The sequence below is a fragment of the Drosophila sechellia genome, chromosome 2R (genome assembly GCF_004382195.2).
Source record: "Drosophila sechellia strain sech25 chromosome 2R, ASM438219v1, whole genome shotgun sequence".
NCBI lineage: Eukaryota > Metazoa > Arthropoda > Insecta > Diptera > Drosophilidae > Drosophila > Drosophila sechellia.
Genome location: NC_045950.1, coordinates 12,096,567 through 12,110,614, shown reverse-complemented (window position 1 = coordinate 12,110,614; position 14,048 = coordinate 12,096,567). Strand labels below are relative to the sequence as shown.

Here is a 14,048-nt window from a genome sequence, read left to right as displayed (position 1 = left end):
TTGCACTAAAGATATATATTTAAACTTAAAATAAACTTAAAATACATTTTAAAATCAAGCAATTGCTATCTAAAAATGTTAATAATATAGACGGCAAACTGCAAAAACCTTTATTTATTAATATTTCTATTCTTTTGGAAACATTTAATTGTTTATTCCAGGAGAAAGGATTTCTATGCCCACCTGGCAACTCTAAAGCAGCTCCAAAAGCTCCCTCTTTCCCTTACTCACCACCCCATCAAAGTCCAGCCTGGTGGGCGCTCTCGCAGGTGCCCTGCCACGCACGCATGCGCCGCATGAGAGCGAGAGAGGCAAAACAAAACGAGCGCAGACAAACATTCCGGGCTCGCATTACAACAACAGACAGGCGAGAAGCTAACGGTGAAAGATGTGTGGCGCTGGAGAGCCGGAGAGAAATTTAAACAACATTTTGTTGTTGCCGCTGCCAGCGAGCTAACAGTTAACAGCACAATAAACACCTCCGGAGAGCCACATAGCCACACTTTAAGAGACATAAGCCCATAATGAACTCGACGACACGCGTGTACAAAAACAACCCGTGACGCCTGCTACTTGCGGGGAGTGGGCGGGTAGTTTGTTGTTATTTGTGCAGTGGCCAGTAAGTCAGCTGATCAGGTTGCAAGGGTTGACGAAGGGTTGATGTCGCTGCTCGCCCCTGCCGAAAGGAATGATAAAAAATAGGAAAGCATACTGGAGAAGGAGCAGGCATGTCCAACGGGGCCCAGGACCCAGCCAGTGCCCAACACCCCGCATCCTCAGCCCACGATGGTAACCGAGACTTGGCAAGTCTGTTGTCGGCGTTGTTGCTGCATTGACAAGTCGACGTTACTAATGACCCATCGCTATTCATGACCCCCGACAAAGGGAACGACATATGACATGGTTGTTTGTGTGTCTGGCTGCACCTGGAGAAATGCCTGCTTTAAAATGGAACATAAATCGATAACAAGATTTAGATATAGCTGGTATACAGTGAGCAAAGGAACAACAGGTAAAGAACAAAGTACGCCTGTGATTAGGGAGTAGGAAGGATATAGAACCTTTGCCAAAGGTATTAATTTTTCGCTCAGTGCAGGCTTGTTGCAGCCTTGTTGGCTGCATTCCCCTACCTCCTTGTGCAGTGCCACCCTCGACAACATTCAGCAAATGAGGCATTAATATCCAGCCGGGGACCTCCTGAACCCAGAACCCAGAAGCCAGAGCCCAAAAGCCAGGCGGCAACCCCTTTTCCTTCCGATGGCCTCCGGGCTTCGCAGCTCCGGCTTCCATGTTTTCGAGTATGTCAGGGCAAATATTAGTATTCCACTTCAGAGTGAGCATTTTGTAATGGAAAGTGTTGTCGTCGCAGCTCTCGTCCTGCTGCATATCCATCAGGCGAGCAACCAAGCGCAAGTAATGTGTCACATTACAAATGTTGTTTCCGTTCCAAGCGAAGTGCACCACCACCACCACCCCTCCCCTCATCACTTCACCACGATGCAGTTCAATAACAAAAGTATTAACCACGCCACTTGCTGAAATCGACACAACCATAAAGCAATAAGCGCCACTTTATTAACTTATCAAGCAGAAGCAGAAATTATGGATGGGCTTGGTATTGGGGTTGGGGGAATGTTCCATAGATTAGTGCAGCAGCAGCAGTGCATTTGTGTAGAAGACCAAGGCCAAATCGCTTATGTGCTGACTATCGCCGTCATCAGCCAATACATCCATATCCTTCGGCAAATCCCCCTCCAGCCAGCTGCCAATTTCCATTACGTTGCGCCAGTTGACAAACTCATTGTAGCCAAACAGGCCACAGATGGTGGCTGCGATGTCAGAGATATGTGGCAAGGCAAAGATATATGTCAGCGATAGCCCAGCAAGGATAGCCCATAGAACAGCAGTAGCTGCAACAGCGATAGCAGCATCACCATCACCGCCATCACCGGCCCACTGAACCCTGCTCACCTTGCTCCAGATACAGATCGCGATATGCGACTGGCAGCCCCAGGCTCCGGATGGCGTTCTGCTCGCGTTCCACCTCATCGCACTGACTCCTGGCCAGCAGTTCGTACACCTGCGGTGGGCTGAGGTGGGGAGCACATGCCTGATGCTGCAACACGTAGAGCAGCAGGACCCTAGATGGAGTTATCGTCTACCTTTAGATGTCTTAAGCAGTAGTTATGTATATGTACGCTTACTGATGGGTTCTCTGGTATCCGTAGGCTGGTGCATCACTGGCCAGGAGTTCCAAACATTCGCCGGAGAGCAGCTTGCAGTGGGGTGGCTTCAGTTCCACAATGTCCCGAAGGCAGAGATCTATACACAAAGGTAAATCAAAGGTATTATTATTATATATACTATACTATATTGACTATATATAATATATGACCCCAAACTCACCGGACTGCGTCCTGTTCAGCTGTCCCTCGTTGACCACTTTCGGGTAGACCTCGGCCAGCTGCTCGTACTCCCCATTGGCATTCAGTTCGCCCAGTTTCAGCGAGGGAGGCAACAGCAACACATTCGCCTGAAAGGCAATGCTGAGAACTAACCAGAAATTAGCATAAACAATAATACGTTAGTTAGTTTTGTAGCAAGCATACTCTCCCCTTGGACACCATGCGCCCTGGACACCAGACCCGATGCCCTCCTGATGTGCTCCATCCTGTGCAGCAGATGGTAGTAGAGCTGGCGCTCGTAACGTGTGGGCGCCACGTAGCGCAGTTTCTCTGCAATGGACGGGGCATAAATAAATACGCACATCCGTCATCCGTATCGCGAGTGTACGGTTCATTGGGCTCACGTTTTATCAGGAACTGCGAGAGCAGCAGGCCGAATGTGGAGCTGGCACTCAGGCGGCGTCCTCCGGAGAGGCCGTCCAGTAGATGGTAGATGCGCTGCGGCAGGACCTGGTCAGTATCCGATCCTGCTCCATGGATTGGCAGCAGGAAACAGCCGGTAATGGCCAGTAGAAGAGCGCATTTCAGGCCCACGAGCAACATGTTGTCGGCTTACCAGCCCGGAGTCGTCTACACCACAGCTCCATCCTGGCCATCTAAAAGTCACATCGGACCGCGTCTTTGATTTCGCCACTTCATGAAGATTAATTGAGCCGCATTTGTTTCGCTGGCTGTGCGGAGGCTCTTTTATTCGTCCCCGGGGTGCGGAGTATAAAGTTTCTCATATTAATCACAATTTACAGCTGAATACATTTCGCAGATTGAAGGATTGGCTTTCAGTTTTTGTGGGAATTCAGACTTTTCTTTGCGTGGGCAGCTCATATCCTTTGAGTTCTGATGTGGCAAGTTTTCCCGCCTTTCATTTTGAATTTAACATGACTGCAAGCGAGTTAACAGAGATGTATGTACCAGCTGCAATTGTATGGAAAGTAAATGCTATCCGATTGTCAGTGTTTTATTTGTCGTCCAAATTAATCAATTTCCAATGAGCATAGGTTGAAAAAATTTAAAAAAAAGTAGATGAATATAAAAAAGGTTTGAACAAATTTAATTCAAAGTGCTGTTAGCAGCAGTAGCGCTTCTGCGCATAAATCGCTTACTCTCAACTGGCCACACTGACTAGCCACTTTTTTCTTTGTGTAATTTTTTTTAGTGAAAATCAGTAGAGTTTAAAGAAGAGTTTATCGGCCAAACAAAGCGAACCACAAGCGTTTCCAATGTCGGAGAACAAGCAAGAGACCTTGACCAGTTTTCAGGTAATGCTCTTCATAGATCTCCCCCGAAATCACCCTCAATTTCGATGCGCACATTGCGATGCGTGTGCGTTTTTGGTGTATGGGTGACTTTGGCAGATAGCTCCAATATCGAACTATATGGTACTAAATGGTTTTTATGCTCATCCGCAGAGCATTACGGGCATCGACGATGTGGGCGAAGCCTTTTCCCACTTGGAGGCCGCTGACTGGAACCTGGTGGTGAGTGTGCAGATTCTTTGTTCAATTGCTCTGTTTTGAATCCCCCAACTCCGCAAATGCCTTGTCATAACACTACGTTGTCTCTTTGTAGGAGGCTCTGAGTCGGGTGATCCCGCACGAGGATGCGCCGCTGACCAGTCCCCATCCTATCCTATTGCCAGAGCAACCGGTCAGGAATCCCGTAGTGAGCACGAACGGCTTCCGTCCGCCTGGCTATGATGAGATGCCCGGGACCTCGAACGCGTCCGCTTTCTTTGCGGCCGCCTTGCAAAACCAGAACCAAAACCTAAATCAGCCGCACATCCAGCAAAGATTTCCAAGTGAGTTGAACATGATAGCGCCGCTTTTGTCCCTTGACTTGAAACGTATCTACTATAGCGTCACAATTGCTAGCCCAGCTGACGTCCAGTATCAACCTGGACCCCGCGTCCAGCCAAAACAACAACCAGAACGTGATCACCTTCAACATCCACTTTAACCAGCAGCTCTACCAGCTCCGTTTACCATCGGAGGCCACAGTTGGTAAGGATTTCTACTGGATCTTGATCTCGCGCCACCTGAGTCAACTAACCAATACATTTCTCTATTAGAACAACTTAAACGCAAAATCTTTGCCGAGACAAGTGTGCCTGTGTGCAGGCAAGCCATTCGCGGCTGGCCACCCTCCAAAGCCAGCGATGCACAGCAGCTGGGCACGCGTTTATGCAACCTAGATCTCTCCCCGGAGAACGAACTGATCCTGGTGGACCTCACCGAGGACGGTTTCATGGACACCGAACAGTGAGTCCGCTCGAAAATACTCCTCAAAACATTGTACTCACAAATCTTGTATAGGGATGAAGTGGCGCAGCGCGTGGACAAGGACTTCACCATTTTCATACAGTTCGAATCGGACCCGCCACTCACTCTTAGCCTGCCAGGACGTATGACAGTGCAAGAGGTAAAGATGAACGTGTTCGACATCAAGAGCATACCAGTGCGCCACCAGGAGTGGACCGGCTGGCCCAACGGTTGTGACAATGACACCACTCTGGCGGTACGTCGATATAAGTAATGTCTGATGCTAGCTTAATCCTATCTGTTCCTGCAAACCCTTTAGCAATCTGGCATTGGACTGTCGCATAGATTCGCTGTTCGCAGCACGGAGCGTGTAGCGCCAACAAATTCCAACCAGCACAACGCATTCGATGTGGTGACCGTGGACAGTGAGAGCTCGACAGATGAGTTCGAGGATGCCACAGACTTCAACAACGCCGAGTACATATTCACTGACTCGCCACCCGCTCAGCCCCCCAACAGACACTTAAGTGAGCATTATAAATACCTTCTATCTAATGCAGTAGGTAAAGTTATTTACTTTTCCAGTACCAAACGACACGGATGATGAGATAAGTGGCTCCACGCAGTTTGTCGAGAACTACAAGGCGCGTTATGGCGAGCCCTGTCCGGAATTTTTTGTGGGCAGCCTTGAAAACGCCAAGCAGCTGGCCTGCCTTCGATCCGCCAAGGAGGTAAATTTTGACTAATTCGTCTTATAAATTATATTACCAATTGGCATGTGATTTTAGCGCAAGCTGTTGGCCATTTACTTGCATCACGGCAAGAGCATTCTCATCAACGTTTTCTGTGATCAACTGATGAAACATGAGAGCATTATCCAAACTTTCAAAGAGAAGTTCGTTCTATATGGCTGGGATATGACCTACGAGAGCAACAAGGACATGTGAGCCGTTATTGGTGTATTTCATGGTTATTTTATTGACAAGTTATGTGTGCTGCAGGTTTCTCTCCTCGTTGACGGCCTGCGTTAGCAGCAACGCCTCTCTGACGGCCAGAAACATTAAATTGGACAAGCTGCCAGCCATCATGTTGGTGGGAAAAAGCCGCCAGCTGGGCAGCAATTGCGAAGTTTTATCTGTGATTCATGGTATGCCCACTGAAAACTTTAAAAAAATATTGTTTACGTATTACAATTCCATACTTTATAGGTAACATTGGTCTGGATGACTTGCTGTCGAGGCTCATTGAAACCTGCGAAATGTTTGAAGAGCAGCTGCAGGTGGAAATACGTCAAGAGGACGAACGCGCTGCCCGTGATCAGGTGAAGGCAGAGCAGGACATGGCCTATCAGGAAACTTTGCAAGCCGACATGGCTAAGGATGCGGCAAAGAGGCAGAAGGAGGCTGCCCAATTGGCCGAGCGAAAACGAATGGAGTCCGAGCGGGCCGAAGAAGATGCTAGACGCGAGTCCATTAGATTAGTTGTAAGATCATTCTGTTTTTTCTTTCTTCGCGACAAACCGCTTATAAAAACATATTTCGCCCAGGCTCAACAATCCCTACCTCAGGAGCCGTCCGAACAGGAAACGGGGACTTCAAAGATTCGAGTGCGTAAGCCCACTGGTGATTTCCTGGAGCGGCGCTTCTTCACCAACAACAACCTACAGGTAAGTATTGCCAAGCCACACTTGAATTGACTGTTGACTGTTCTCTGTTTGACCAGGATCTGCTCAACTTTGTGACGGCCAATGGTTTCCTCATCGAGGAGTACAAACTAATCAGCAGCTGGCCGCGGCGGGATCTCACGGCCATCGAGAGTAGCCAAACATTGGAGTCGCTCAAGCTGTATCCGCAGGAAACGGTCATCCTGGAGGAGCGATGATTCCGCTCGTAGTAACTTTAAGGCCGTTTCGTTCGATTGGATTTAGTTTTTGCATTAATATCTGAAAATTGTAGATCTACCTATAATTTACGTACTTTAATTAAGCGGAGCAAGAAGCAACAAGTTTACGAAAGCATACACACCACATACATACATATATCCCTATATCTAAAGATAATGATCATTTCTAGCTGCAATTAAGAGTCAAGGTTTTATACAAATCCATACTAAACATAGGATAATCCAACGCAATCCGATCGATCAGCACTCACCAGCACCAGATACTACCGGTAAAACATATATGCATGTAGTGCAGCAGATAGAAATTGAGCATAGCAGCAAAGAAGAGAAAGAAAGTACTGCATTTATGTTGGCTTGTTTTATTTTATTAATAATAAATTATATAACATGTACTGAACGCTCCGCCCCAGGTTACACATGCGCCTAATTACACTTAACAACACAAAGCTGAATGGGAAACGGATGGGGATTTGGGTGGTGGGCAGGGCAGAGCCGTGGGCGGAAGGGGTTAAACAATGAGCACACAAAACTGACACGAGTATTGGAAGGGGACAGGTTACAGGACATCCGAATTAGGGGGCCTAGGATTTTCCCAGGAATTGTTCGATGGGCGCCAGCACCACCAGCAGGATCAGCACCGCCACGAAGAGAAACAGCACCACGCCGTAAACTCCAAGCAATCCCTTGCGCATGCCCGCATACTGAAATTGGGAAGTCACAGGATGAAGAATATGGACAATATAGATCACTACTTACCGGCGCATCCATCTTCCGCTCCATGCTCATGCCATTCCGCATGGCGTGCTGCTGATGATGGGACATGTCGCCCATTTGGAAGGTGTTCGCCCGCTGGCTGAGATGACGCTCCGAGGCCATGCCGCCAATCTGCCAATGATTCAAACACAAGCCGATCTACACATTAAGGGACGTAGCCACCAATTCTCGAGCGGATGATGGGTGACAGATGAATTAGTATGGAATGAATGAACGTTTAGGGACACAACTAGAACCACTGTACAGGCAGGCAGGCGATGCTGGGTCTAATCTTTATACACTTCGGGGTCACATGAGAGGGGAGAAACACCCAACCACTGCAGTACGGATCACTTACGGAGAATATCAGGTGGACGAGCACATGCACCACCACGAAGCTGACCAGGATCCAGTCCATCCACTCGGGCAGCTCGGCCTTTGGTAGTTTTACAGAAAAGAAGATGGTAACAACTGCAAGAAAATTCGGGAATAAGACATATATATTTGGATGATCTCCGACTGCTGAACTCACTTCCCAGAATATGGGCCAGGTTACCGCCCAGCCAATGACCCCAGTTGAAGTATGGCCGCTTCTTGTCATTGGGTCCCGGTCGGAACAGAGCTCCAATGGGTTGAATGAAGCACAATATCACTGTGATCAGACCGATTATCGAATGAGCATGCCACACAGCCCGCTTCAGCTCCACCCAGATGAGCACGTAAGCGGCCACGGTGAGCGACCAGGTGGTGACCATGAGAAGGCGATGCCAGGCGAACCATTGATCCTTGCCGCAGCTCTGGCTGCCAACCCACGTCTGCTTAAAGTAGCGCGCAAAGATAATGCCCAGCGAAGTGGTTCCAATCCAAGCGGCAATCATGAAGGCACCATGGAGCTGGATGAGCAGCTTGCTAGATCCGCTCAAGTCTTGCACCTCCGCCAGATTGATCGGTTGTGCCGAGGGCAGTCGTCCAATGTCGTGGTAGCCCACGCTGTTCTCCTTAAGGCTGCTGCCGGATGCAACCAGCAGGTGGTACTTGCCACTGCGAAGATCAAAGGTGCGTCCCTGGACATTGGTCACTGCATCCCTTTGCACACGGCAGTAGATCACTCCGTCCACAATGGAGGCGTCCAGCAGGCGGGCGGAGTTTTGGTTCTAGAAAGAGACGTATCCATTAAGAGGTAAATTCTGCATTTGATATGTGAGTCAAACTTACCACATTGGATCTCACTGCCGAGTAAGGAGAGGCCGAAGTCAAGGAGGAATACAGGTTAACCCGGCCATTCTCTGGTACACACTCAGTGGTCAAGTCGTCACCCATCTTGGCGTCATCGGAAAGACCAACTGCCACGTAAGCAGCATTGGTTCCTAGAAACGGCGATGAAAATGAAGCCCAATTTGGTGAAAAAGATACACGAATGACTCACCTTTGCCGGACTGAATCTCAAACTCGAAGACATCTCCCCGCACCGTGACCACAGTGATGGATGTACAGCTCTTCGTCGCCACACAACCGTCGGGGAATCCAAAGCAGTTTTTGCTCTGTCCACAGCCATTATAGATGGGATCCGTGGAAACGGCAATCACGTTGTTTGGCGCCACATAGCTGGGCGGCACATAGGGAGCACGGGTGGTGCCCGCAGTGGCAGATGGACTCAGTGTGGGCAGTGGTGGAGCAGCGGACAGATCGCGACGTACTATCTGAACGGGCTGAGAGGGCACGCCCACCCAGAATTCATTGTAGCTCTGGGCAATGGTGGCACTGTGATGGGTATACAAATGAAAGATAGAGTTATTGATCCCTGGCAATTAATTTCCCCGCTACTCACTTGAAGACCACCTCGCCGAGGAAGTCCACTGGCGATTGCCACTCCAGGATAACCTGCTGCTTGTTCCCGGCATTGCTATGCGTGGCTGAATTATTCACGGAGTTCTCGCAGTTCATTAGCTTAATGGTGCCATCGCGGGCGGGTCCAAATTGTCCGATGATCTGATGCGGTGGATTCCGATTACGGGCCTGGATCATGTAGCCACCGAAGCTCAGGCCCGCCGGCACACCCGTCAGATCCACGCGAAGCGTCTGACCCTGGCCAAGTGTCGAGGAGGAGGTCTCCACGCTGAAGGGCGACACACTGTTCTGGGGCAGCACACTGCCGCCGGAGTGGAACGGCAGCATGGTGTCGCACACGGTTTCCGGAGCACCTTGCGGCAAACTCTGGCCCGGATCCGGCCAGATGACCACCGCCAGCAGCGCCGTCACCAGCATCGCCAGCCAACTCCGCATCGTCAGCGGCTGCATCATCTATGGAGGGAGAACCTGTCGTGGTAGACAATGCCGCTTAGAGTTTTGCTTTTCGCTATCGAATGGTAATTGAGTGATCAGTAGCGAACCGTGTCCCGACTTCCGTTCCCCTTTGCTTCCTCCTGACCCCACAGAGAAACCGTATATATGTATGCATACGGTATCTGTATATGTACGTAGCTATCTGAAACCCTCGTCAAACATTCGTCATTTCCATCTTCTGTCGTCTGTTTAATTACCATGGCATAAATAATTGCTTTCCCGCTTATCGGGGGCACGTTTTCAGCGAACCCGCAAACAAGTGAATTGCGAATCTATCTGTGCATCTACATATTTGATAACGATCGAAGTATCTACAGCTACTGAGTGGATGGTACTTCAAGTTGCAACGTTGGTTCCATGATGATATAAATGTTACATACTCTATAGGTAGCTCTCCGAAAATTTGTGGTTAAATGTTTTTGTGCAAGAAGTTATAATATATATGTATCTTTGTGTAATTTCGCTTGTATTTAGGATTATAGTATAAAATACAATTAGCCAAAAACCTAAAAGTTAAAGTTAAACAACCAAAACATATCCAAGCTTCTCATTATGTTAAGTTTTTCATTTGCTGAAAGTAATACTAACTAATTGGTTACTATTCATAATGCCCAGACTCCAAAACGAAATGCTGTCATTTAATTACGAAGGCGACCGATTGTGGTCGAGATTGTGTTACCCCGATATGGATATAACATATTTGCCGCGGACGTATCGTTTAACACCGTTTAGCTTTCAGATTGCCCGGCCACTCGGCGCTTATCACTTGGGGAATATCGCGGGTCGTCAGGCATCGCTGCGTATGCGTAATATTCCACCTGACTGCAAATATATATTACGAATACGCCTATGAGTCGAGCTAATTACTCGCCAGCTGGGCTATAAATCAACGTTTATTGTACTTAAGCAAATCGGCACACTAGCTGGGATTTACGGGTTACGGGTGCCACTTTTATTCACACACTCGCAGGGTTAAGAAAACATTAACGAGGTCAGTACCCCCGCGAGTCACCAGATGACTTTTGCTTTCGTTAAAACCAAGATCAAGATCAATGAGGAAGTGAGTGGGTAGAATATGTTATGGGCCTGGGACTTTCCCATGTGCGGTGGTGGGAATACAGACAGCAGTGATTCATCGACAGCAGCATGGTTGTTTGTATCTGTATCTGTAAGTCCTCTATATTTTTATCCCGCTTCGTGTCAAGAATTCGAATTGAACTTGAATTTGAAAGCGTTTACGATTGACCTTGGCGGGTTTTATAGCGCATGTATCTCACAAAATGCTGGCTTACTTGTTTTTATACATTTGCCTTTCTTTGAGGTGCCAGCTAAATGTTAATTAAAGCGCGGCTTTAGCTCGATACAGTCATTGTTTACACCAAATTTTGGCAGCTGGTTTTGGCTGAACCTCTGACCACTTCGAAGTCTTTCAAGAACCGCACAATGGGTGTTCGCATTTGGTTAGACCTTGAAAGTCAAATATCAATACATTTGTGAGTGATTTATCTAAAAAAAAAAAAAACATTCACCCAGACCTTCGCAAAGGTATCGCTGCACATATCTACATCGTTGGGGTATCTACCCAATATATAATATATACATATGTATCTGGTAGTACGCAATACGTCTGTAGAAGGCGAAGTGAAAACCGAAAGAAATTTCACCTGCCGCCGTGGCACAAAAGTAACGATAAATGCTTTCCATTAAATTCTTGGCACATTAATAAGCGTTTCGCGCCATATAGCCATTGGCCTACCCATACGACTATAGCCCTATAACCACGACTCGACAACCAAACTCAACTGGAACTCGGCTTTTGTTTTCTGTGAACGTGGGACAAAACTGATTAGCGACTTTTCCGACAGCAACAATGAGCCATTATGTGGGCCCCCTTACCTCCATTGTAACTCCATTGTAAGGGGCATATATCACACATATATATATATATATATATATATATAGTATATAGTATATACTGTACATAAGCTTGTCGTGCCCTTGCTAAAAAGCCAGTTTTAAAACTCGTACACAAAATAATCGCAATTTGAATGCTATCGGTGTGTAGATACTGCACGAAACATATCCACTTATACGTTTTTGACACACCAACTCTAATTGCTTCGATCAATGCGAATGGTATGTAGATCGCCGCCATCAGAAAGGTAAACGACTTGGTAAAACCCACCTTCTTGGACTCGATGTCACTTAAGATCGGTTGTGCTGAATCACCCACTTCTAAAGTTGCGTAACGCGATCATAATTGGCATATGCCTGTAAGTCGATAATATTGCACTTGACTTTTGCTAGTCCGTTAGATTATGGCCCAATCAGGCGGAGAAGTAGGTCTATATCTACTTATTTGTTCGTCGTATCATCCATTAGACATGTTGGGTTGACTATTCCGAAGTAGTTTGTGTAGCACACGCCAACTATTGGCTTTTGACCCCATCCAATGAGTTCAAAGGGGTTGGTGGAGTGACCAGGGGGATGGGGTCTGGTCAAGGTGGTCGCCCAATTTCCTTGCACCGCAACAATCTTGGCCGGACATCGCGTGCCAGAACCTGTGTAAACTGGGTTAACTACCTGGGCCTGTGGTGCGCATTTCCAGGCAACCGAGTACTAGACCCTTCCACCCATTCGGTTGGTTTTTTGGAAAGGAAGCATGGATACTGAATTTTCAGGCTAGCTCTGTGCATACCGAATACGATTGATCAACATTTGCACTTGGAACTTGAGTGGCATGTGTCAAAGACGGGGGCCTAAATTAATGTTTAACCAGGCGATAGACAACAGGTCGTACGACTATAGATCGATTTTAACTACTAATGGTTAGGAATAATAATGAAATGTACTATCTATAGCATAACCACCCATCATATGTCTATGTATTATTAGTAACCAATACAATCCCTTACAGTAACTTCCCTCCAAACTAAGTGCAAATTAATTGATTGAGATCCGAACAGGTGTTCACTGTAAACTCTAAGTAGAATGCGTAAACTGTGCCACAGTCGCGGGGCCGAGAAAAAGGCCTTAACGACTCGAATATTGATTCGATGTATTCACATCGAATGCCCATTAGATGACATCACATCGCGCACAGATCGAGGAAATCGCCTCGCCAAGTGGGGGCAAAAACTGTAGCAAACTGTACTGTCTGTCGTCATTAGTTGAGCGACACTTATGCATGGAAGTGCATTTGTGGAAAGTGACAGTCGCCGCTGATTAATCAGCCATCGAATTGCGCAAGCCACTGAGCTCGTGGCCGCGAGTGTGCCAATTCCTATAAAGGGACCAGGGCACGTCCCGAGATAAACCCGAATAAGTTGGTTAACATAGTTGCGACTTGTTTACATCACCATCTACTTTGCGCAGGCGCGACGCTTGACATCACTCACTAGCTTTTGTTTCTATTTTCGAGTGCCTAATTAATTTATTATTATTAGCCATTGTGATCGTAACTAGAAGACTTGCAGTGCGTCTTGCCATTGAAATGTTGTGTGCGAAAAAGAAAGATAAATCTATGCAAGCGTTGAATTGAATGAGTGATGGGAGGGGGGCGGCGGAGGTAGGGGTTTGTGTGATCTCAGCATCATTAACATTTCTGAAACCGGTTTCACTGTACATGCGACACAGTTCAAGTGGATTGGATACAAAAACACAGCAGTAACTTTGGAATTTTTATGTGCTAATTAGGGGATCGGTCTCAGATTTGATCCAACGTTCATCCCATTGACATTGCCCAAAAACCACAACAAAGTTAAGATTGCGCTTCAGGCTGAACTTGATGTGTGGCCTGTTGCACGCTGCATGTTGCAAGCGCGGCATGTGGCACTTATTGGCCATGGGCACACCTGCACGCCCAGTAGAACGCGAACGCCGTCGCCATTCATCGCGAATAACTCAAAACCCGTTTGTCAAAGCACGCACTAACCTAAAATCGCCGTCAACAATATTCGAAAAACACTCCGAGCAGCGTTAGCTCCGTACTTCTTGTCCAATCGACAGAGTGGATATGGCAAACCGAACGCAACGAAATGCCGCCAACGACTGAAAAGTCCGCGGAGAGCGCTCGAAAAGTGCTGTGAAGCATTTGAAGTGGGTTTTCAGACGTGTATCGATAGTAAGCCAAACCGCCGATACCGCCAGCTACTGAGCTTTTTGGTTTTAAGTCAGCGAAACTGGTTTTCAAAATCAGTTTGATAACAACATTTAAAGAAGGCCCCATTTTGGGAGGTTTATTCTTTAAAGCTAACATCCATTGTGACATCTTAGGCATTGCAACATCTAGGGGTCTGCGCTTTTAAGCTTTATATAAAAAAAGGTACAT

At 47.3% G+C, this 14,048-nt stretch overlaps 3 protein-coding genes across 5 annotated transcripts; 1 reads left to right on the top strand and 2 right to left on the bottom strand.

Annotated features, from left to right (window-relative positions):
- Window positions 1-1,532: 1,532 nt before the first annotated feature.
- On the bottom strand, window positions 1,533-3,189 carry LOC6609364. Its single transcript, XM_002034017.2, has 6 exons — window positions 2,810-3,189; window positions 2,610-2,735; window positions 2,407-2,553; window positions 2,205-2,322; window positions 1,972-2,141; window positions 1,533-1,829 (listed from the first exon to the last, which is right to left on the bottom strand). The coding sequence occupies exons 1-6, from the start codon at window positions 3,006-3,008 to the stop codon at window positions 1,645-1,647; spliced, it is 945 nt and encodes a 314-aa protein (XP_002034053.1). The 5' UTR covers window positions 3,009-3,189; the 3' UTR covers window positions 1,533-1,644.
- Window positions 3,190-3,634: 445 nt separating this feature from the next.
- LOC6609363 (FAS-associated factor 1) lies at window positions 3,635-7,019 on the top strand. 2 transcript variants are annotated; one of them, XM_032714659.1, is made up of 13 exons: window positions 3,635-3,721; window positions 3,872-3,940; window positions 4,032-4,260; window positions 4,334-4,462; window positions 4,531-4,720; window positions 4,775-4,976; window positions 5,040-5,247; window positions 5,306-5,451; window positions 5,509-5,663; window positions 5,722-5,867; window positions 5,929-6,203; window positions 6,267-6,386; window positions 6,443-6,601. In XM_032714659.1, exons 1-13 carry the CDS (start codon window positions 3,683-3,685, stop codon window positions 6,599-6,601), a joined length of 2,067 nt encoding a protein of 688 aa, XP_032570550.1. In that variant the 5' UTR covers window positions 3,635-3,682. The 2 variants fall into 2 exon arrangements, with proteins under 2 accessions (XP_032570550.1, XP_002034052.2); XM_002034016.2 differs by having other exon boundaries at window positions 3,683-3,721; window positions 4,319-4,462; window positions 6,443-7,019.
- Window positions 6,972-13,776, bottom strand: LOC6609361 (putative ferric-chelate reductase 1 homolog). 2 transcript variants are annotated; one of them, XM_032714660.1, is made up of 8 exons: window positions 13,653-13,776; window positions 9,204-9,691; window positions 8,802-9,136; window positions 8,591-8,742; window positions 7,908-8,529; window positions 7,734-7,846; window positions 7,379-7,534; window positions 6,972-7,323 (listed from the first exon to the last, which is right to left on the bottom strand). In XM_032714660.1, the coding sequence occupies exons 2-8, from the start codon at window positions 9,674-9,676 to the stop codon at window positions 7,204-7,206; spliced, it is 1,971 nt and encodes a 656-aa protein (XP_032570551.1). In that variant the 5' UTR covers window positions 9,677-9,691; window positions 13,653-13,776; the 3' UTR covers window positions 6,972-7,203. The 2 variants fall into 2 exon arrangements, with proteins under 2 accessions (XP_032570551.1, XP_032570552.1); XM_032714661.1 differs by having other exon boundaries at window positions 7,379-7,507; window positions 13,653-13,775.
- Window positions 13,777-14,048: the final 272 nt, after the last annotated feature.